This window comes from Ranitomeya imitator, chromosome 4, assembly GCF_032444005.1.
Source record: "Ranitomeya imitator isolate aRanImi1 chromosome 4, aRanImi1.pri, whole genome shotgun sequence".
NCBI lineage: Eukaryota > Metazoa > Chordata > Amphibia > Anura > Dendrobatidae > Ranitomeya > Ranitomeya imitator.
The window spans coordinates 666,465,785-666,490,076 of record NC_091285.1 but is presented as its reverse complement, the minus strand read 5'-3'; the positions used below and the strand labels follow the sequence as shown (position 1 = coordinate 666,490,076).

The window sequence follows — 24,292 nt, the reverse complement described above, 5'->3', positions numbered from 1 at the left end:
CTTCCATATCATATGGATAAAATCTGCGTCACTAGAGTGACATCTCAAGCAGTCTGATGAATGAAGACGGCCCATTTTAAAAAGACGAGTCGGGGTCAAATAAGATTGATAGATTATATATAATTGGATCATCTTATTATTGATTGACGGGGAGACCTTAGTTGGAGATTCCAAGATTTCATCCCATTCTTCTCCTAGTGTATCCGGAAGAAGTCTCCCCCATTTTCCCTTAATTGAATCTATAGCAGATACTTCGCCTATGGATATCAGGTAGGTGTATAAAGAGGAAATGAGTCCCTGAGGGCCCTGTGAATTAAGAATTCCTATTAACGGCAGAGTTGAAATAGCTCGACCCGCACCCGTATTTCGTACATGTGATTGGAAGGCAGATCTTAGTTGCAGGTAGCGGAAAAATTGAGACTTCGGTATATTATGAGTATTTTGTAATTGTTCAAAAGAAACAAAAACCCCCTGGCTATGTATATTGCTCACCGTGAGGACACCACACGACATCCAAAATTCAGTAGATGGGTGACCCAATAATCCCGGAAAGTAACCATTATTCCATAACGGCATTTCAGCTGCTATATCTACATATTGTGTCACTTTTTTAATTTGTCTCCATATTGATCGTGCCAGGCGAAGCAAAGGAAGCAAACGAGGGACAGCAATTTTCTCCATCTCTAGAAAACCCAGCGGGCAATCAACTTTAGCTGAATGTAATATATGGCTTTCAGAGTTGGGGAGAGACCTCCCGGGCATCCACTCACTTATCATTTTGGCCTGTCCAGCAAGGTAATACAGATAGAAGTCCGGCAAAGCCGCCCCGCCCCCCCGCTTAGGTCTCTGCAGGGTGGATAATTTAAGTTTAGGCCTAGCCTTCCCCCATATGAAGGATGTAGTAAGGGAGTTTAGGGTTGCAAAGAAAGATTTAGGTATTGAAACGGCACTATGTTGAAAACAATAGCTCAATTTTGGGAGTAAAATCATTTTGATCAGATTAATATGACCAGCTACCGATAGCGGGAGCTTATCCCAGGTAGCATATTTAAATTTAACCACGTCAATTAGTGGATATATATTGAGATGTAGATCTAGGTGACTGCGCTGAGTCATATGCATCCCGAGATACTTAAAATTGGAGACAATGGGCAATAGCGAGAGGGTTTCAAGGCTTTGCATTGGGGTATGGGAGAGAGGCATCAAAGCAGACTTATCCCAGTTTATATATAGGCCAGAAAACTTGCTAAATTTATCAATCATCGTTATTACTTTTGGTAATGTATCTTCCGTCTGGTCCATAAACACCACCATATCATCAGCATATAGACCTATAGTGTCCACCCGATCAGCAATATGTATCCCTTTAATATCTACAGAAGACCTCATCCGTATTGCCAAGGCTTCTATTGCCAAGGCAAATAAGGCTGGGGAGAGAGGGCATCCCTGGCGAGTTCCCCTATGCAAAGAAAATGGCGCAGACACAAAGCCGTTTACCACCATTCGCGCCCCAGGCTTCGCATATAGTGTACCTATCCCTCTCAGAAATTTATTCCCAAACCCATATTTCCGTAGACATGCAATTAAAAAAGACCACTCAAGGGAATCAAAAGCCTTGGCTGCGTCCAGCGAAGCCAATGCCCACTTATTGTCTGGTTCTAGTGTACTATATTGAATAACCGATTGCACCCGTCTGATATTAATAGAGGTATTTTTCCCGGGCATAAAACCAGTTTGATCTGGGTGTATGAGATCCAATATGATCGTATTCAGTCTGGTAGCTAGAATTTTCGTAAAAATCTTATAGTCAACATTCACCAAAGAAATTGGTCTATATGATCCACAATCTAGAGGATCCTTCCCTTCCTTCCTGAGCACGACAATATTAGCATCATAAAATGTTTCAGGTACAGATTCACCCTCCCATATTCCCCTAAGTACCTTTAGCAATATAGGTGCTAATTTATCACGGTATTTCCTGTAAAATTCAATGGGGAACCCATCAGGTCCCGGGGCCTTCCCAGTAGCCATATCCGCTATTGCATGTTCTACCTCTTCCAGGGTGAATTCAGCCTCCGTAAGGGCTCGTTGAGATGGGCTTAGTAAGGGGAATGTTATATCTGATAGATAATCCAAGCATTCATCAATATCAAAACCACTTTTAGATTTGTATAGTGAAATGTAGTAATCGTAAAAGCTCTGAAGTATTTTATCAGTAGAGGATACCAACGAGCCATCAGACGCTCGGATCTGCAATATTGTGTTGGAGGTGTTATGTTGGCGCACCAAAAAGGCCAGGAGTGTACTGGCTTGATTGCCCAGCTCAAAATAGGACTGCCGAGTGAAAAATAGTTTGCGTTTTGACTTAGCGTCTGCATGCTGGGTATATAGTCTCTGGGAAGTAAGCCATTCAATTCTATTGCTGCTGGACTGATTAGCTATATAAGTGGCCTCTGAGTCTTTTAATCTTTGCTCTATCTCCTCATCCTCCCTCGCCGTTACCCTCTTGATGTAGGAAATAGTTGAGGACAAGCATCCTCTCAGGTATGCCTTCAGGGTATCCCAAAATAAACCAGAGTTTTGGAGTTCCGAATGTGTTAGAGTAAAATCATTCAACTGATCAACCGTCCTATCACTAGAGTCTATCAATTTCAACCAGAAGGGATTCAGTTTCCAGAACCCATTACTATTATCGGATTTCTCATATTTAAGTTTAAGAATAATTGGACTATGGTCCGAGATCCCCCGATTACCATGTTCAATGCTATCCACCCGTAATGCCAACTCACCCGACCCAAATATATAGTCTATTCTAGATAGAGATTGTCTAGTTGACGAGTGGCAGGTGTACCCTCTAACTTCCGGATGATTTATTCTCCATAAATCTAACCACCCGCTCCCGTTCATAAACAATGCTAATTGAGAGGGTTGTTGAGGTAAAGCGTCCCCTGATGTTACGTCATCCAGTCTCAATCTATCCATGGATTGATTCATAACTAAGTTAAAGTCCCCCATACAAATAACTTTGGCTTCCGGATATTTTAAGGAGAAGCCTAGAGCCATACGGAGGATTGACACATTGGCAGGAGGAGGATTATAGATGCACAACAACACATACTCTCGTGAATTAATAAATGCATGCACAAAAACGAAGCGGCCCTCTGGATCACGTCTCGCCTCCCTGGCCTCCCACCTGACCTCCTTGTGTATCAGTAGAGAAACCCCTCTAGAGTTGCCTTAACGTTTTTGCTTTTTTTATTTGTAGTCTGTCGGGTCCCTCCTTCTCCACTCCTGGATCCGGTACATCCACCACCACCAGCACCTCTGAGGGGAAGACTTCTAACTGTTTCTCCACTTTAGCTGCCAATGTGGAGGCGCTGCAGAGCCGTGCCCAGAGCCTGATCGATACAATCAATGAAGGACGCATCAAGGATCAAACCATGATGAAAAACTTTAACACAAACCTCAATATCAAGGTACTAAGGGTTTATTTTCAAGAGTTTATGATTGAGAGGTTATGATAGTGATGAACGAACGTGATCTGATAAAGTGTTATTCGAGCATGCTTGTGTGATAAAAGAGTATCTTTGGCGCGCTCGAATACTATGTACCTGTTAGGCAATCCCTGCAAGTAATATACAATTGCAAGTGTTGAGGCTGTTGAACAGTTGCGAGACATGGCAGCCTCGGGGACTCAAACATACTCGAGCACGCTGAAGAAACTCAGCACACAAGCCTGCTCAGATAACACCTTATCAGAGCATGTTCGCTCATCACTAGTTACGAGCATTGTTAAAAAGAACTCAGTTGGGGAAAGGCGCTCAGCTCAAACCCATGTGTAAAGCTGTGATAGCTGCGCTCTTTAGGTCATGACCCAGCGACCCCCCAAGGTACCACTACAGATCAGTTGCAGAAAGTCAGAAACAGTTGGATTTATTGCAACGTGCTTGTCGTGGTTGCAGTATTCTCAGGATGCAGTGTACCCCATTCACTTCCATTATCCTGCGAAGAAGCAGTGGCATAGAGAAATCTTTGGTCATGCAAATTGTTGCAGGAAATGTCATCCAGTTTTTGTTAAGCTGAGAACAATGAAAAAAAACAAACAACAAAGTTGTGAAAAACTGCACTTCGTAGCCCCCTCCTGACGTCACTAATATGTCGGGGGTCATGCAGTACTGTCTCCCCACTTTCACCTACATGATGTTCCGCGCCCCCTGGAAATAAGTAATGGCAGCTTCTTACAATTTTAGACAGACACTCCCTGTTCACAGAGGAACAATGAGGCATGAGAACTGATAGAGGGTGGCTCATGGGACCGCTAGCGTGGCACAACATTCACTCACAATCCTGACAGGCTGAGAGACCCCTTTCACTAGCACCTTTGAAACAGAGCCTGGCCGTAAGGTACCGTTACACTTAACGATTTACCAACCATCACGACCAGCGATACGACCTGGCCGTGATCGTTGGTAAGTCGTTCTGTGGTCACAGACAGCTCTCCAGCGACCAACGATGCCGAAGTCCCCGGGTAACCAGGGTAAACATCGGGTTACTAAGCGCAGGGCCGCGCTTAGTAACCCAATGTTTACCCTGGTTACCAATGTAAAAGTAAAAAAAAACACTACATACTTACATTCCTGTCGCGTCCCCCAGCGTCAGCTTCCCTGCACTGTGTAAGCGCTGGCCGAAAGCAGAGCGGTGACGTCACCGCTGTGCTCTGCTTTACGGCCGGCCGGCGCTAACACTGGGGGACGCAGGGAAGCTGACGCTGAGGGAACGTGACAGGAATGTAAGTATGTAGTGTTTTTTTTTTTTTACTTTTACAATGGTATCCAGGGTAAACATCGGGTTACTAAGCGCGGCCCTGCGCTTAGTAACCCGATGTTTACCCTGGTTACCAGTGAAGACATCGCTGAATCGGCGTCACACACGCCGATTCAGCTATGTCAGCGGCTGATCCAGCGACAAAATAAAGTCCTGATCATTCCCCAGCGACCAACGATCTCCCAGCAGGGGCCTGATCGTTGGTCGCTGTCACGCATAACGATTTCGTTAACGATATCGTTGCTACGTCACAAAAAGCAACGATATCATTAACGAAATCGTTATGTGTGACGGTACCTTTACTCCTGCTGTACTACAGAACGCCACTGACTGTCTGTTCGCAGTCTCTGACATCATGTCCGCCAGGGCCGGACTGGCCATCGGGCACTTCTAGCAAATGCCAGAAGGGCCGGTGGCAGTAGTGGGCCGCTCTCCAGCGCCGACTCCCCCCCCCCCCCAGTGCCGACTCCCCCCTTCGGCCGGAGATTACATGTGCGTCTCACTGTGCATTCCATATAAGCATACACCAGATGTGATGAGCACATAGCAACCATGCGGCTTTTGTTTACATTTGCAGCTGGAACTAACAGTTGCGCTACATCGCCGTATGTGACAATGGGACGCACCTAATATGTGTTCCACATAAGCACACACCGGATGTGACGTGTACTGTATATAGCACTCACGCACCGGATATGACGGCCTCTTCTTCATACGGCGTTCTATGTAAAGCCATGGAACATGTGCGGTGAGTCCGTCCATTTTCTATCGTGTGTGATGAATATTGCACATACATTCCCCGCTTTGCATTGAACGGCTTCTCCACTGATGATCGAGCCGAGAGAAACGCTTTGGGAGATATAACGTGGGGATGAGTAGGTCAGGATCCTGTATGAACCCAAACACAGGGACATTGTGTGGACTCTAGAGCCCCCCCTAGGAATTCGGACATTCATGGACCCTGTTAACCTTGGCAGCGAAGGAAGGAACATAGATGGGTGAGATTGTTCCTTTATTTTATTGATTACCTAGGCAACAAGTATACAGGCAATTGGTCACTCTTCTGTCTGTTTGAGTACATTTGCACAGTGATGTGACAATTGATTGGGCCTAATGGTAGCACTGGTAGGGTGCAATTTCTGAGATTTTATTCTGTTATGGCTTTTCTTCTATTACGCCTTATTGTTTGCAGCACTCTGAATAGGTGTCTGCTAGTATGTGAATTGTGTGGTGTTATTTGTTATTTATCTATGTATGCTGGTGGAGCTATGAGCCCCAGGATTTTACTATTTAAATTAAAAAAAAAAGTTATGTTTTAAATAATTTTTCAACAATTTTACCTTGCTGTTTAAACACTTTTGGATTCATTGGTAAATCTTCTAGTCTTGCTTGGGGCTGTATTACAGTCTATGGGGGCTGTGCTGTATTACATTTTATGGGGGGGCTGTATTACATTCTATGGGGGGCTGTATTACATTCTATGGGGGGGCTGTATTACATTCTATGGGGGGTTGTATTCTCTGGGGGCTACATTATATTCTATGGGGGGCTGCATTATGCTCTTTGAGGGGGCTACCATACATTATATATGCAGGGGCTGCATTATACTATATGAGGAGGCTGCATTATATTCTCGGGGGTTACATTATATTCTGGGGTTGCATCATTATACTATATGTGGGCTGCATTATACTGAATCGAGGACTATGGGGAATACATTATACTATATGAAGAACTATGGGGTGCATTATACTATGGGAAGTGAATTGTACTACATGGATGACTATGGCGGGGCAATATACTATATGGAGCACTATGAGGAATGTATTATACTATACGGAGGACTGAGGAGTGTATTATACTATATGGAGGACTGAGGTGCACATTATACTATATGGAGGACTGAGGTGCACATTATAATATATGGAGGACTAGGGGGTGTATTATACTAAACAAGCAAAATGCTGCCTATTCATCGAGTGATTGGATTGTTTATGTGGGAACAGAAATCCTTGTTCTCAGCAGCACATTGCCAGTGTAAACTGTAGTTGTGCTGCTGACAACATGGTACTGTTGGTGTAAAGAGGCCGGGAAACAAGCGAACGACTTCACCATTGTCGATCACACTCGTTTAGCGACCTGAGATCAGCGCATGTAAATACAACCGAAATGCTTTGCAGGGAGACCAGGCAAGGATGATGACAGTTCCAGTTAGCACCCAATGCCTGGGAATAGTGCTAACGCTACTGCTTTTCCCAGCCGCCAGAGCATTTAATTCTGGTATGTGTAATGATTTTTAGGGTTGATGTCAGCTGCGTAATGTCAGCTGCTATCAATTCCTGGTGTAAGTAATGGAGAGGTGTCTATCAGACACCCCCACTACTAGCCCAGACCCGGAGAGACCCAGCGACTCTGAAGAGCAGTGACGGTAGTAACGATACCACTCTTCACAGTCGCCGAGCTCAGCGCAAGACACAGAATATCTGAAGAGCGGTGGCGTTACTGATGTCACCGCTCTTCAGAGTCACCAGGTCTCGTGCTGCGCAGCGGAACCAAAAGTGGCTGTAGGCAAAGTTTATGGAGCATCAGAATGAGGTATCCCAGCCTTTGGTCGTCTCAATCTCTTCATTATCTACGAGATCCAGTTATGTAGGTAAAGTAGCGGCTTTTCTTGGTACTGCAAATAAAAGCAATAAATAGGACTGAGCTGTAATGCTGGATACAGCTGTGATTATGTTATATAGTCGTGTTACACTCCCCTCACTTCTTGTAACCTACAAGTGTACAAAGATATTATACCGTCACCATGTGACAAGTGGGCCTGTGTAACTTCAAATGCCAGGGCTGAATTTTAGTCCCAGTCCGGCCCTGATGTCCGCTCTCTATCTGAAACTCAACCTCTCCAAAACTGAACTTCTTCTGCTCCCACCATCTACTAACCTCCCTAAACCTGACGTTTCCCTCTTTGTGGGTGGCACCATAATAACACCCCGGCAGCAGACGCGCTGTCTGGGTGTTATGTTTGACTCCGATCTCTCCTTCACATCCCATATACAATCTCTTGCCCGCTCATGCCGCTTACACCTAAAGAACGTCTCTAGAATCCGCCCTTTTCTCACCATAGAAACAACAAAAACCCTCACTGTCGCCCTGGTCCACTCCCGCCTGGACTACTGCAACACTCTATTAATTGGCCTCCCCCTCACTCGACTTTCCCCTCTCCAGTCAATCCTTAATGCAGCAGCCAGGGACGTCTATCTAGCTAATCGTTACTCAGATGCATCCCCTCTTCGCCAATCATTACACTGGCTGCCCATTCATTGCAGGATACAATTCAAAGTACTTGTTCTCACCCACAAAGCTCTTCACAGTGCAGCACCCCCTTACATCTCCTCCCTCATTTCTGTCTATCGGCCTAACCGACCTCTTCGCTCTGCAAATGACTTTCGACTAACCTCTGCACTAATCCGTACCTCCTACTCCCGACTACAAGACTTCTCCCGTGCTGCGCCAATCCTCTGGAATGCTCTACCCCAAGAAATTAGGACCATCCACAATTTGCATAGTTTTAGGCGCTCGCTCAAAAGACATTTGTTCAGAGCGGCCTATCATGTTCCCTAATCAGTTTTTTTGTTTGTGTGTAGCCCATTCACTACTTCCATCTATCCCCCACTCCCTGAAGATGGCTGGACCATCATTGTAAATACATCTTTGTAAATACACACCTGTACTTTGTATCTCCCCCACCTCATTGTAGATTGTAAGCTCTCACGAGCAGGGTCGTCTTATTGTGCTTTAATTATTGTATTGTTAACATTGTTACTTATGACTGTTGTGTTTGAAGCTGTTAAACTGTAAAGCGCTGCGGAATATGTTGGCGCTATATAAATAAAGATTATTATTATTATTATTGCTAGCCCGACAGGGCTGCCGCCAGTTCCTTGTTAGATATAAGCCTTGTTCGTTAACAGGATTATATCGGGCCAGAAACCATCCCCGGTAGCATAAACCGAAAACATGGACATGTTGATTTGTGGATCTAGATGAAAGAGCACCCCAAGATTAAACTGGATATTTAAACACCTTAAGGGCACGCTAGACAAAACAGTAAAAACACAATGGATATACAGTGGCATGTAAAAGCTTGGGCAACCCTGGTCAAAATTACTGTTATTGTGAACAGTTAAATAATTTGAAGATGACATGATCTCTCAAATGGCTAAAGTTAAAGATGGCACACTTCCTTAATATTTTATTAAAAAACAAATTGTCGTTTTTTACATTTAAAAAATTACAAAATGGGCAGATGCAAAAGTTTTGACACCCTTAGACATTTGTGTGCTCAGATAACTTTTACAAAGTTTTCAGAGCTTAAAGAGAACCTTTCACCCCCCCTACCCAGGCGTTTGTAACTAAAAGAGCCGCCTTGTGCAGCACCAATGCTGCATTATGACAAGGTGACTCTTTTAGTTCTTGGTGCTGTAACTTCAGAAATAATCGATTTTGCAATTTGTCCAAAATACCTTGAAACTGTCCTGGGGGTAGGTCTTTCCCCCCCTAATGCAGACGCAGCACAGCCGTCACTCATGCCCTCTTGGCGCCTGGCGCCACCTCCTCAGCGCTATTTTCAACTGTCCCGGCGCCTGCGCTGTTATCTTATGCCTTGGGCATGTGCAGTTAGCGCTGCCCGTCCTCTGACATCATTTGATGCCTTGCTGACTGCGCCTGTGCCGCTACGCTGCCCAAGATCCCGCCCCGCAGTGTCTTCTGACTTATTCACACTGCGGGGCGGGATCTCAGGCAGCGCGGCCGCACAGGCGCAGTCAGCAAGACATCAAATGATGCCAGAAGACGGGCAGCGCTAACTGCAAATGCCCAAGGCATAAGATAACAGCGCAGGCGCAGAGACAGTTGAAAATAACGCTGAGGAGGCAGCGCCAAGAGGGCATGAGTGACGGCGGTGCTGCTTCTGCATTGGGGGGGGGGGGGGGGGGAGACCTGCCCCATGGACTGTTTCAAGGTATTTGGACAAATTGCAAAATCAATTATTTCTGCAGTTACAGTACCAAAAAGTAAAAGAGCCACCTTGTCAGAACGCAGCATTAGTGCTGCACAAGGTGGCTCTTTTAGTTACAAACGACTGGAAGGGGTGGAAGGTTCCCTTTAATTAGCCTGTTAGAGTTATGGCTGCCGGCATCACTGCATGGCTTCCCATCCCCCACTGAGCAAATGCACCAACTTACTCACCACTCTGGGCCATGCAGTGAGTTCCGTGATCTGCTTGCTGCATGCTATAAACGTGTTCTCTGCTTGCTGTGTGCATACTTCCTGGCTGTATGCTTAGGGCGGCGATGCCTGATCTTCCTGATTCTTAAAGAGACACTGTGTACATTTCTAATGTGTCCCCACCCTATTGCCAAGTGGCACCTGGTACTTAAGGCATCTCCACCAATGGGAAGATGCCTGAGCAACATGCTCTCTCAGTCTGTGTTCAACTTCTGAGTTGCCAGGTCCTGTCCTGTTTCTGCGATTATTTCTGTCACCTTAGGGGCAGTATATCCAGGTTTACCTATCTTGTTTCTGCCACCCTAGGGGCTGTATATCCAGGCCTGAAACCTGTATCCTGAACTTGATCCCGTGTCTGTCTTAGTCAGAACTAAGTCCTATCCCTGAACTTGTTTGTATCCTAGTCTGGATCTTTCCCTATCCTCCTGTGTCTGTCCTTTTCCCACTCCTTATACTCGCCTTATCTGAACCAGCACTTATCTCTATTCTGTTGTCCCTGCACAACGTTGGTGCCTTTGGTGCACACTTGCTACTTCACTGTAAGTACATGTGTGAATCTGGTCCTCTGCTCCTTCTCCGCACCTGCGGCTCTGCTCCTTTTCCGCGCCTGCGGCTCTCCTCCTTCTCCGCATCTGCGGCTCTTCTCCCGTTCCGCATCTGCGGCTCTGCTCCCGTTTCCCATCTGCGACTCTGCTCCCGCTCCGTATCTGTCTCTTTGCTCCCATTCTGCATCTGCAGCTGCGCTCCTGTTCCGCATCTGCGGCTCCTTGCTTGTCCAGGCTGAACTTAGTCCTATATGTTCCCGTATTCATCTCGTACCTTCCTTTGTCCCAGTCCTTCCTGAAACTGTCCCTAGTCTGAACTGGTTCCTACCCGTCCTTGTACCCTAGTCATACCTGCCTGTGTCCCAGTCCTTCCCGAAACTGTTCCTCCTCGTCCACTGTGACTGGGTCCTACCTGTCCCCACATCCCACTCGTACCTGCATGTGTCCCAGTCCTTCCTGAAACTGTTCCTGATCGTACAGTCTGAACTGGTTCCAACCTGTCCCCATATCACACTTGTACCTGCCAGTGTTCCAGTCCGTCCTGAAACAGTTCCTGTCCCTCCAGTCTGAACTGTGCCGGCCTGCCTGCCAGAGTGTTAGCCATGCCCGCCTTCCTGCCAGAGTGTTAACCATGCCCGCCTGCCTTCCAGAGTGTCAGCCATGCCCCCTGTACATCACCCATGCCCGCCAGTACTTGCCAGTCTATACATCAGCTATCTACAGTACTCGCCTGCACCTATTGTCTGGTACCCCTGTGGGGTCAGCTGATGCTGCCAGACGCCGTCCTGGTGTGGTACCTAGCAGCTGCCTTCAGCACAAGCCTAACCTGACCACTACAGGCTCCAGTGAATGCCAAGGTAGCTGCTTAGTCACATCTCTCCAGGGTAAGTCTGGTTTGTGGCACAATCCCCACTTGCACCAATCAGTCTGGGCGCAGTGTTACACATTGTTCTACTGTCATGAGAGATCTGCGCAAATGTGGCCTTCATGGAAGAGTCATTGGAAGAAAACCTCTCTTGCGTCCTCACCATAAAATTCAGCGACAGAAATATGCAAAAGAACATCTAAGTAAGCCTGATGCATTTTGGCGACATATCCTGTAAATGGATAAGGTTAAAACAGATTTCTTTGACTACAATAATCAAAGGTCTGTATGGAGAAAAAAGGCCACAAAATTTCAGGAAAAGAACCATGGCTCCTGTCATAGAAAGTATAAAAAATCCTTGAGGTCCCTCATGTCCCCTCTCCCTTTTTTCTTTCATCTATCGTGTATTGAGGAGACAATGGTGGATGCCTTTATGTAAAATGGCAGTGACAGAGATGTGAAGCAGAGATTCTTGTTTATGTCCACATAACTGAAGAGGATGTGTATTGTCCACTGAGAGAGACACAAAAGGTCTTATTAGGGTTGGAAATGGATCAAAGAACAACTGACACCCTTTACAACTAGCTACAGTAACTGCAGTACAATGAGAGAGCAGACAGTATGGCTCCGGGAGAAAATATGGACTATTGGATTTTCCATACATCCAATATTAATGAGACGTACATTGTTGGAACCAGGATAACTGGGCAAAATAACCATATTTTTCTCAGAATTATAACCCCCACCAAAAGGCCCCAAATCCATAGGGGCCATATAACCACCAGCAGATAAGCCATGTTTGGTCTCTAAGCGTAGCTAAAATCCCAATACAAAAGATGACATCAGTCTGGACTTTGTGAGAGGAGTTACCGTATTCAATAAATTGTGATTTCCTAAAATTATGAAGGGCTGAGTCCAGCCCACAATTGGGCCCTTGTAAAGTCATCCTAGAGGGGTGTGTGGGTGGGACTCAGGGTCTGTTAAAAGATCAGTCCCAATTATCAGCATTCGTGCAGAGAGCTACATATCTTGTATGTATGTATGCAGCGGCCCTGTTCATCAACAGCTACTTTCACACTTCCGTCTTTTAGAATCAGTCACAATCCGTCAAAGTGTTGAAAAGACGGATCCTGTGCAGATTGTAAAAAACGGATGCACTGGATCCTGTTTTTTGACGGATCCGTCGATGCAGCAGCTGCAGGAAAAATGGGTTAAATTAAAGGAATAGAAATCCTTCCAGGCATGCTCAGTGTAAAAAAACGGAATCTGTTGCTAGATTCCGTCATTTGACGGACAGCAACGGATCCTGCACCCATAGGCTTCCATTATAGCCAACGACGGACGCCGCAGGATCCGTCTCTGTACGTTTTTTCGATGCAGACAAAAAACGTTACATTGAGCGTTTTTTCCAGACAACAGTCCGCCAAAACACGACAGATCCGTCGCACGACGGATGCGACGTGTGGCCATCCATCGCGATCCGTCGCTAATACAAGTCTATGGGGAAAAAAATGAATCTTGCGGGCACATTTGCAGGATCCGTTTTTTTCCCAAAACGACGCATTGCAATGGATCTGAAAAGACGGAAGTGTGAAAGTAGCCTTAATCGAAGCTCTCTCCTTTGGCTGAACTGCATCGTCTCTGCGATCGGTGAAGTAAGTTCTCCTGCTAATCCCTTTTATTTTCTGTAACTGTTTATTCTGTATTGTTTTGTCCCCCTTGTAAAATCTTTGTATATTGCTTATAAACACTGCCTCCCTTTGGATTAAATATAAAATGTAATAGTTCTATTCCTTTTGATCTGTAAACTACGCCTCGAAGTGATAGCTATCGTTAACATGACCGAAACAGATTAGTAGTGGCGGCAAGTAGTCTAGAGTTATCTGAGAGTTGGCTGTGACTGTATCGGAGTATGTACACATATTCCATATGTTGGAATCTGGAAGTGTATATGCCGTACGCTCACAGTTAATTTTCCAATTGCCAGACTAGTGGTGTGAACAGGCTGCGGCCTTCTCCGTTGATCGTCGGCCAATCATGTAATTGTCCAGACGATAGGGACAGCAGAGAGCTGGGTGCTCCAAAATCACAGCGGGTGGTACTCGTGAACTTCCTGGCCTGTAATATCAGTGATTTGTGGGATTAAGAAAGTCCTGACAAATATTGTATCCCTGACAAGTCCCAACAAGAGTTTGTTCTGCCAGAAAGGCCTTGGTCCCTGCTAGACTGCTAGGGGTGTGATTTTTTTCTACTTAGAGCTTTTGAAACTGGACTATCTGCTGTGCCAGGTGTCCTGTCTCGGCTTCACAATTTGAAGGAGGTTTATATTCTCCGACCAAATATGATACAATTGATTGGCATGGAATAATATCCCCCATATTCTTTTCAAAACTAAATTTAATTTTGTGCTGAGGGCAGATTTTTGGGAAATATACCGGTTGGTCTAGAACTGGAGTATTAGATAACTTTAGCTGTTATCTAAACTTATAAGTGAGATAGCCATCCACTTACTGTACAGCTGAGGCAGCCATCAACTGACCGCACAGCTGAAACAGCCATAAACTGATCATACAGCTGAGACAGCCATCATCTGATCATATAACTGAGACAGCCATCAACTGACAGTACAGATGAGAGAGACAGCCATCAGCTGACTGTACAGCTGAGACAGCCATCAGCTGACTGTACAGCTGAGACAGCCATCAGCTGACTGTACAGCTGAGACAGCCATCAACTGACTGTACAGCTGAGACAGCCATCAGCTGACCTTACAAGTGAGACAGCCACCAATTGACCTTACTGGTGATACAGTCATCAATTGACCTTACAGGTGAGACAGCCATCAACTGACCGTACAGGTGAGTTAGCCACTAATTGTCTGTTCATTTGAGACAGCCATCAACTGACCATACATGTAAGATAGTCACCAGCTGGCCATAAACTTGAGACTGCCATCAACTGACCGTACAGGTGAAATAGCCATCAACTGACCATACAGGTAAGGGTGGTTTCACATTGCGTTTAGGCACTTATTCAGAATAATCCCCAAAATGGGATTCGGACGTATGTGTCGATGGGGCCTTAGACTATAATGGTGCTGACAGAAGGAGCGTGTCCTCTGATGTGGATCATTTTTGGGCGTATACGCCTACTGGAGGCGGACACTCAGACCCAGTCTACTACATCTGAGTGTCCGCCTCCATTAGGCGTACATTCCCAAAAACTATGCACAACAGAATGCAAGTTTGCTCTGTTGGCAACATTATAGTCTATGCACCATCGACAAATACTGTATACCAAAATTCCATTTTGCAGGGGGGGCTGGATGCAAGCCCTGAAGGGGCCAAGGAGCAGGTGCCTGAACACAATGTGAAAGCACCTTAAGATAGCTATCAACTGGCCGTATAAATGGCTAGTCATAAACTGATCGTACAGGTAAGGCTACTTTCACACTAGCGTTTTTTGCAATACGTCGCAATGCGTCGTTTATGGGAAAAAACGCATCCTGCAAAGTTGTTTGCAGGATGCGTTTTTGCCCCATAGATTAACATTAGCGACGCATTGCGACGCATTGCCACACGTCGCAACCGTCGTGCGACGGTTGCGCCGTGTTGTGGTGAACCGTCTGGAGCAAAAAAACGCTACATGTAACGTTTTTTGCTGCCGACGGACCGCTTTTTCTGACCGCGCATGCGCGGCCGGAACTCCTCCCCCACCTCCCCGCACCTCACAATGGGGCGGCGGATGCTATGAAAATCTGCATCCGCTGCACCCGTTGTGCGGCGCAAACAACGCTAGCGTCGGTAACCTCGGCCTGACGCACTGCGACGGGCCGAGCCCGACGCTAGTGTGAAAGTAGCCTAAGCTAGTTAACAACTGATCGTACAAGGGATATAGCTATCAACTGACTGTACTAGTGAGATAGTCATAAACTGACCAAATAACATAGCCATCAACTGACCAAACAAGTGAGATAGCAATTAACTGACCGCACAGTGAGATAGCCGCCTGTTAAAAGGTGAGATACTGCTGCTGTACAGGTGAGATAGGTGTCTGCTGTCTGTACAGATGAGATCCTGGTGACCGAACAGGTGAGGTAGCCACTTGCTGACCATAAAAGTGAGAGAGCCATCAACTGACCATACAAGAAAGCTAGCCATCAACTGACCATACAGGTGAGACAACCATCAACTGACTATACAGGTGAGATGGCCGCCAGCTAACCGTACATGTGAGATAACCACCAGCTGACTGTGCATCTGAGATAGGCGCCTGCTGACTGTACAGGTGAGATAGCTGCCTGATAAACGTATAGTTTATATAGCTGCCTGCTGACATACATACAGGTGAGATCCTGCTGACTGTACAGATGAGATAGCCACCTGCTGACCATACAGATTAGCCATGTGCCTGGTGACCTTACAGGTGAGACATCCATCAACTGACCTTACAGGTGAGACAGCCACCAACTGACCGTACAGGTGAGGTAGCTGCCAACTGACTCTTCACTTGAGACAGTCATCAACTGACTGTACAGGTAAGATAGCCACCAGCTTACCGTATATTTGAAACTGCCATCAACTGACCGTACAGGTGAGATAGTCATTAATTGACCGTACAGGTAACATAGTAATCAACTGACCATACCGGTGGTATAGTGATCAGCTGACCATTTTGGTATGGGTACTTTCACATTGTGTTTAGGCACCAGTTCAGTGGTCCCATCGAGGCTTATGTCCGAATCCCCGCAAAATTGATTCAGATGTATGCGCCAAAAGAGTGAACGTGTGTCTATACGCCTACTCGAGGCGAACATTCCCAAAAGTGATGCACGACAGAGCGCATGTTTGCTCTGTTGCACCATTATAAGTCTATGGCCCCTTCGGCAAACATGCCCAAATTCTATTTTGCAGAGGGGCTGGACACAAGCGGGTGCCTGAGAGCATTGTGAAAGCACCTTAAGATAGCTATCAACTGGCTGTATAAATGACAGTCATCAACTGACCTTTCAGGCGAGACAGTCATGAACTGACCGTACAGGTGAGCTAGCCACCACCTGACCGTACAAGTGAGATAGCTGCCCACTGAGCACACATGAGATAGCCGCCTGCTAACTGTACAGGTGAGACAGCTGCCAGCTCATCGCACAGGTGTTAATAATCGCCTGCTGAACATACAGATGAGAGCCACCAGCTGACCCTATAGGTGATATAGTCACCTCCTGACTATACACATGTAATATTCGCCTGCTGACTGTATAGGTGATATAGCCACCTTCTGACCATACACATGTAATAGCCGCCTGCTGACTGTATAGGTGATATAGCCACCTTCTGACCATACACATGTAATAATCGCCTGCTGACTGTATAGGTGATATAGCCGCCTCCTGACTATACACATGTAATAGTCGCCTGCTGACTGTATAGGTGATATAGCCACCTTCTGACCATACGCATGTAATAGCCGCCTGCTGACCGTATAGGTGATATAGCCACCTTCTGACCATACACATGTAATAATCGCCTGCTGACTATATAGGTGATATAGCCGCCTCCTGACTATACACATGTAATAGTCGCCTGCTGACTGTATAGGTGATATAGCCACCTTCTGACCATACACATGTAATAGTCGCCTGCTGACTGTATAGGTGATATAGCCGCCTCCTGACGATACACATGTAATAATCGCCTACTGACTGTATAGGTGATATAGCCACCTTCTGATCATACACATGTAATAGCCGCCTGCTGACTGTATAGGTGATATAGCCACCTTCTGACCATACACATGTAATAATCGCCTACTGACTGTATAGGTGATATAGCCACCTTCTGACCATACACATGTAATAGTCGCCTGCTGACTGTATAGGTGATATAGCCGCCTCCTGACTATACACATGTAATAGTCGCCTGCTGACTGTATAGGTGATATAGCAGCCTCCTGACTATACACATGTAATAGTCGCCTGCTGACTGTATAGGTGATATAGCCACTTTCTGACCATACACATGTAATAATCGCCTGCTGACTGTATAGGTGATATAGCCGCCTCCTGACTATACACATGTAATTGTTGCCTGCTGACTGTATAGGTGATATAGCCGCCTCCTGACCATACACATGTAATAGTCGCCTGCTGACTGTATAGGTGATATAGCCGCCTCCTGACCATACACATGTAATAGTCGCCTGCTGACTGTATAGGTGATATAGCCACCTCCTGACCATACACATGTAATAGTCGCCTGCTGACCGTATAGGTGATATAGCCGCCTCCTGACCATACACATGTAATAGTCGCCTGTTGACCATATAGGTGATATAGCCACCTCCTGACCATACACATGTAATAGTCGCCTGCTGACTGTATAGGTGATATAGCCGCCTCCTGGCCATACACATGTAATAGTCGCCTGCTGACCGTATAGGTGATATAGCCGCCTCCTGACCATACACATGTAATAGTCGCCTGCTGTTCGTATAGGTGATATAGCCGCCTCCTGACCATACAAATGTAATAGTCGCCTGTTGACCATATAGGTGATATAGCCACCTCCTGACCATACACATGTAATAGTCGCCTGCTGACTGTATAGGTGATATAGCCGCCTCCTGGCCATACACATGTAATAGTCGCCTGCTGACCGTATAGGTGATATAGCCGCCTCCTGACTATACACATGTAATAGTCGCCTGCTGACTGTATAGGTGATATAGCCACTTTCTGACCATACACATGTAATAATCGCCTGCTGACTGTATAGGTGATATAGCCGCCTCCTGACTATACACATGTAATTGTTGCCTGCTGACTGTATAGGTGATATAGCCGCCTCCTGACCATACACATGTAATAGTCGCCTGCTGACTGTATAGGTGATATAGCCGCCTCCTGACCATACACATGTAATAGTCGCCTGCTGACTGTATAGGTGATATAGCCACCTCCTGACCATACACATGTAATAGTCGCCTGCTGACCGTATAGGTGATATAGCCGCCTCCTGACCATACACATGTAATAGTCGCCTGTTGACCATATAGGTGATATAGCCACCTCCTGACCATACACATGTAATAGTCGCCTGCTGACTGTATAGGTGATATAGCCGCCTCCTGGCCATACACATGTAATAGTCGCCTGCTGACCGTATAGGTGATATAGCCGCCTCCTGACCATACACATAATAAATAATCTTTTATTTTTATATAGCGCTAACATATTCCGCAGCGCTTTACAGTTTGCACACATTATCATCACTGTCCCCGATTGGGCTCACAATCTAGAATTCCTATCAGTATGTCTTTGGAATGTGGGAGGAAACCGGAGTGCCCGGAGGAAACCCACGCAAACACGGAGAGAACATACAAACTCTTTGCAGATGTTGTCCTGGGTGGGATTAGAACCCAGGACTCCAGCGCTGCAAGGCTGCTGTGCTAACCACTGCGCCACCGTGCTGCCCATGTAATAGTCGCCTGCTGTTCGTATAGGTGATATAGCCGCCTCCTGACCATACACATGTAATTGTCGCCGGCTGACCGTATAGGTGATATAGCCACCTCCTGACTATACACTTGTAATACAAAAAGAAAAAAAAAGAAAAAAAAGAGCATGAACCGCACATCCCAAAATCATACGTTGATCTAAAGCCGCTAGGCAAAAATTTATATACTGAACATGAGGTTTTCAGTTTAACATTCTGATCAGACTGTATGAAGCCCACTGCCACTTCACGGCAAACCTCGTAGTGGGTCCTATCGCCCTAACGGAGCGGAGCCGTGCGGCGACCACCGCCACAGCGGCCATGCACCAGCAGGGCGGACGGCCTGTTGCCCCACAGCACCCATGCTGCGAGACTGAGCCCCCATGACTCCAGACCGCGCCGCCCCACCAGCACAAAGCCACAGCAACAATGGCCGCCACACAGCACCAGCACTAAAATGAAAGGAGCATTGAAACTCACCTTCCTCCAGCTCTTCAGTGAGAGCCAAAATGGGCTAGACCCCTTACTTTGCAGTCTCCTGCTAATTAAAATCACCTGTGCCAAATGGGAGGAGTGCTGGTCCAAGAAAGAGACAAGAACATGCTTTGTACAAAAAGAAAAAAAAAGAGCATGAACCGCACATCCCAAAATCATACGTTGATCTAAAGCCGCTAGGCAAAAATTTATATACTGAACATGAGGTTTTCAGTTTAACATTCTGATCAGACTGTATGAAGCCCACTGCCACTTCACGGCAAACCTCGTAGTGGGTCCTATCGCCCTAACGGAGCGGAGCCGTGCGGCGACCACCGCCACAGCAGCCATGCACCAGCAGGGCGGACGGCCTGTTGCCCCACAGCACCCATGCTGCGAGACTGAGCCCCCATGACTCCAGACCGCGCCGCCCCACCAGCACAAAGCCACAGCAACAATGGCCGCCACACAGCACCAGCACTAAAATGAAAGGAGCATCTCTCTCTTTTTTTTCTTTTTTGCAAAGCATACACATGTAATAGTCGCCTGCTGATCGTATAGGTGATATAGCCGCCTCCTGACCATACACATGTAACAGTCGCCTGCTGACCGTATAGGTGATATAGCCGCCTTCTGACCATACACATGTAACAGTCGCCTGCTGACCGTATAGGTGATATAGCCACCTTCTGATCATACACATGTAATAGTCGCCTGCTGACCGTATAGGTGATATAGCCTCCTTCTGATCATACACATGTAATAGTCGCCTGCTGACCGTATAGGTGATATAGCCACCTCCTGACCATACACATGTAATAGTCACCTGTTGACCATATAGGTGATATAGTCACCTTCTGATCAAACACATGTAATAGTCGCCTGCTGACCGTATACGTGATATAGCCACCGTCTGACCATACACATGTAATAGTCGCCTGCTGACTGTATAGGTGATATAGCCGCCTCCTGACCATACACATGTAATAGTCGCCTGCTGACCGTATAGGTGACATAGCCGCCTCCTGACCATACACATGTAATAGTCGCCTGCTGACCGTATAGGTGATATAGCCGCCTCCTGACCATACACATGTAATAGTCGCCTGCTGATCGTATAGGTGATATAGCCGCCTCCTGACCATACACATGTAATAGTCGCCTGCTGACCGTATAGGTGATATAGCCACCTCCTGACCATACACATGTAATAGTCGCCTGCTGACTGTATAGGTGATATAGCCACCTCCTGACTATACACATGTAATAGTCGCCGGCTGACTGTATAGGTGAGATAGCCTTTGGCTGACCGTAAAAGTGAGATGGCCTTCGGTTAATCATATAGATGAGATAGCTGTGTGCCAACCATAAATGAATTTTTCTTCTTTAGACACTGTGGCATAATTTGCTTCCAGACACTTTTGACAGATCTTCTGAAACAGACGATTGAGATGTAGAACTTTGGGACAGTCAGGCAACACATTATTTTTGCAGGGGGTCGTGACATTGTATGTGGTGTCGGCGAATTATCCACTGAAAATTTGCAAGATTCCCCGGTTGGAGCCGCAGACAGATTTAATCCCGATTATGATTAAAACGGATTTCATCATATTAATTATTATTTATATAGCACCATTAATTCCATGGTGCTGTACATGTGAAAAGGGGTTACATACAGGGTTATAGATATCGTTAACAGTAAACAAATTTACAATGACAGACTGGTACAGAGGGGAGAGGACCCTGTCCTTGTGGAGTTACATTCTTCGGGATAATGGGGAAGAGACAGGAGGTCGGTGTGCTGCAGCACTCGTGGTGGTGAGGCGGCAGCTCTGGTGGTGGTGACACGGCAGCTCGGGTGGTTGGTGGGGCGGCATAGGCTCAGGTGGTTGGTGAGGCGGCATCTTGGGTGGTTGGTGAGGCGGTAGAATGGTTATTGCAGGCTGTAGGCTTTCCTGAAGAGATGGGTTTTTAGGTTCCGTCTGAAGGATCCAAGGGGGGTGGATAATTGGACGTGTTGAGGCGTGGAATTTCAGAGGATGGGGATATTCGGGAGAAATCTTGGAGGCGGTTGTGTGAAGAACGAATAAGTGTGGAAGAGAGTAGGAGGTCTTGGGAGGATCGGAGATTACGTGAGGGAAGATATCGGGAGATTAGTTCAGAGATATAGGGAGGGGACAGGTTGTGGATGGCTTTGTAGATCAGTGTTAGCAGTTTGAACTGGATTCGTTGGGGAATTGGAAGCTAGTGGAGGGATTTGCAGAGGGGTGAAGCAGGCGAGTAGCGAGGAGAGAGGTGGATTAGCCGAGCAGCAGAGTTGAGGGCAGACTGGAGTGGTGAAAGGGAGTTAGTGGGGAGGTCACAGAGGAGGGTGTTGCAGTAATCGAGGTGGGAGATGATGAGGGCATGCACAAGAGTTTTAGTAGATTGTTGGCTGAGGAAGGGATGGATTCTGGCAATATTTTTGAGTTGGTGGCAAGAGTTTGAACGTGCGGTTTGAAGGACAGGGCAAAACCGAGTTACCCCGAGGCAGCAGAATTCAGGTGTGGGACAGAGTGTAATGTCGTTTACCATAATAGATAGATCAGGTAGGGGGGATACGCGAGATGGGCGAAAGATGATGAGTTCGGTTTTGTCTACATTGAGTTTTAGGAAGCGAGAGTTGAAGAAGGAGGATATGGCTGACAGACACTCCGGGATTCTGGACAGAAGAGAGGCGACATCTAAGCCAGAGAGGTAGATCTGAGTGTCGTCCGCATATAGGTGGCACTGGAAGCCATGGGACTTTAGTTGTCCTAGGCCAAGGGTATAGATGGAAAAAAGTAGAGGCCCTAGGACAGAGCCTTGAGGGATTCCAACAGAGAGGGGGCGGGGTGAGAAAGTAGTGTGGGAGTGGGAAACACTAAATGTGTGGTCGGAAAGGTATGAGGCAATCCAGGACAGGGCAAGGCCTTTGATGCCGAGGGAAGAAAGAATCTGTAGCAGTAGGCAGTGGTCGACTGTGTCAAAAGCAGAGGACAGGTCGAGAAGGAGGATGGAGAACTGTCTGTTAGATTTGGCTGTAAGTCATTACTAATTTTGGTCAGAGCAGTTTCGGTGGAGTGGTGGGGGCAGAAGCCAGATTGGAGGTTGTCAAGGAGAGAGTTAGATGAGAGATGGGAGGAAAGTCGACCATGGACATGCTGCTCAAGGAGTTTGGAAGCAAATGGGAGCAGTGATATGGGGCGATAGCTGGGCATAGCAGTTGGGTCAAGGTTAGCTTTTTTGAGGATGGGTGTGATGGTTTGAAGGCAGAGGGGAAGGTACCAGAAGATAGCGATAGGTTGAAGAGATGGGTTAGGGCTGGAATGAGCGTGTTAGTGAGGTTGGGGAGCAGGTGGGAAGGGATGGGGTCAAGAGGACAGGTGGTGAGGTGTGATTTGGAAAGGAGGTGAGTAAGTTCTCCTTCAGTCATGTTGGATAGGGATTTTATTGGGGAAGGGCAGACGTCTGGTATATGGAGTGGTTGGGGTGGTGGAACAGTAAAGGTTTGCCTTGTTTGATCGATCTTGTTTTTGAAGTAGGTGGCAAAGTCCTCAGAAGAGATGAGGGGAGTTGGAGGTGGCAGTGGTGGGCAGAGGAGAGAGTTAAATGTGCTGAACAGTTGTTTTGGGTTGTGGGATAGTGAAGATACAAGGTTAGTGAAATAGGTCTGTTTATCAGAAGTGAGGGCTAGTTTGAAGGCAAGTGTAGCTTGTTTGAAAGCGGTGAAGTCGTCTGGCAGGCGTGTTTTTTTCCTACGCCGCTCCGCGACTCTGGACGCTTATCATATAAATGTGCTTTGTTTTTTCTTGTAATGAAATGATAATATCCTCCCTGCATCCTGGGATAATAAGGCAACGCTGTACTGTTGGCATCGTGGCTGTAGTTGCTTTTCGTCTCCCTCCCCTACATATTTACGTAATCAGTTGTGAGCACATTATTGTAACTGCATTAAGTCCCCGGGGGATGCAGCTAGCGGGAGCAATTAGTGAGAAAAGGAATACAGAACATCCTCTGATTTTACCGCCAGCTGTTACAAAGTTAGAAAGCTTTATAGTCCAAGACACGATTGGCATTGTATTTCCTGCATGGTAATTTTCTAATTTGAGCAGAACGGAAAAAAAAAGTCATCACAGGTCACTGGCTAAAAAGCAAATCCTATCCTTGTATCTGAATGAAATGTGGTTATTATAAGGTTGACGCAAATAGTGGTGCGCACATTTCACGTGAGGTTCCGGACAGTCTGTCAAGTGATCACTTTTTGTCTTCTCAGGTGGCAGAATTATCTCAGCATCTTGAGGACAGGATGTACCAGGTGTACGAACAGAACAACACACAACTCCAGGTCCAGCTGAAAGAGCTGACGGAGATCATCGAAAGGATCGGGCAGCTGCAGGCTGAGCTCAAACAAGTCTGCGAGACAGTGGTCACCGTCTACAAAGACCTGGGCCTGGGCTTACAGTACCATGGCTGAGTGTGCAGACTGAAGGGACCCCGTATCCAGTAGGTTACATTATCCCTGCCATCAATCTCTCACAGCAGCTTATGTTTTGCAGTTGTGAGGGTTTTTATCTGAGAACGAACACATTTTATGTCTCGTATTACTCATTGTTCTAAGTTAGAAATACCGTATGCAACATTTCTGAATAAATGACAGGCAAACATTTCATCATGCAAGTGCATTTATATGGTTGTAAAGGTGCAAAGCCTAGGGCTCAATTCACACAGCTGTTTTAGCACCAACAAAAAAAAAGTGTGCAGTATCTGATTTGTATCCATTTATT

General features: G+C 46.5%; 1 protein-coding gene across 1 annotated transcript; it reads left to right on the top strand.

Annotated features, from left to right (window-relative positions):
* Nucleotides 1-259: 259 nt before the first annotated feature.
* Nucleotides 260-24,172, top strand: SYCE2 (synaptonemal complex central element protein 2). Its single transcript, XM_069762484.1, has 3 exons — nucleotides 260-270; nucleotides 3,266-3,476; nucleotides 23,782-24,172. Exons 1-3 carry the CDS (start codon nucleotides 260-262, stop codon nucleotides 23,980-23,982), a joined length of 423 nt encoding a protein of 140 aa, XP_069618585.1. The 3' UTR covers nucleotides 23,983-24,172.
* Nucleotides 24,173-24,292: the final 120 nt, after the last annotated feature.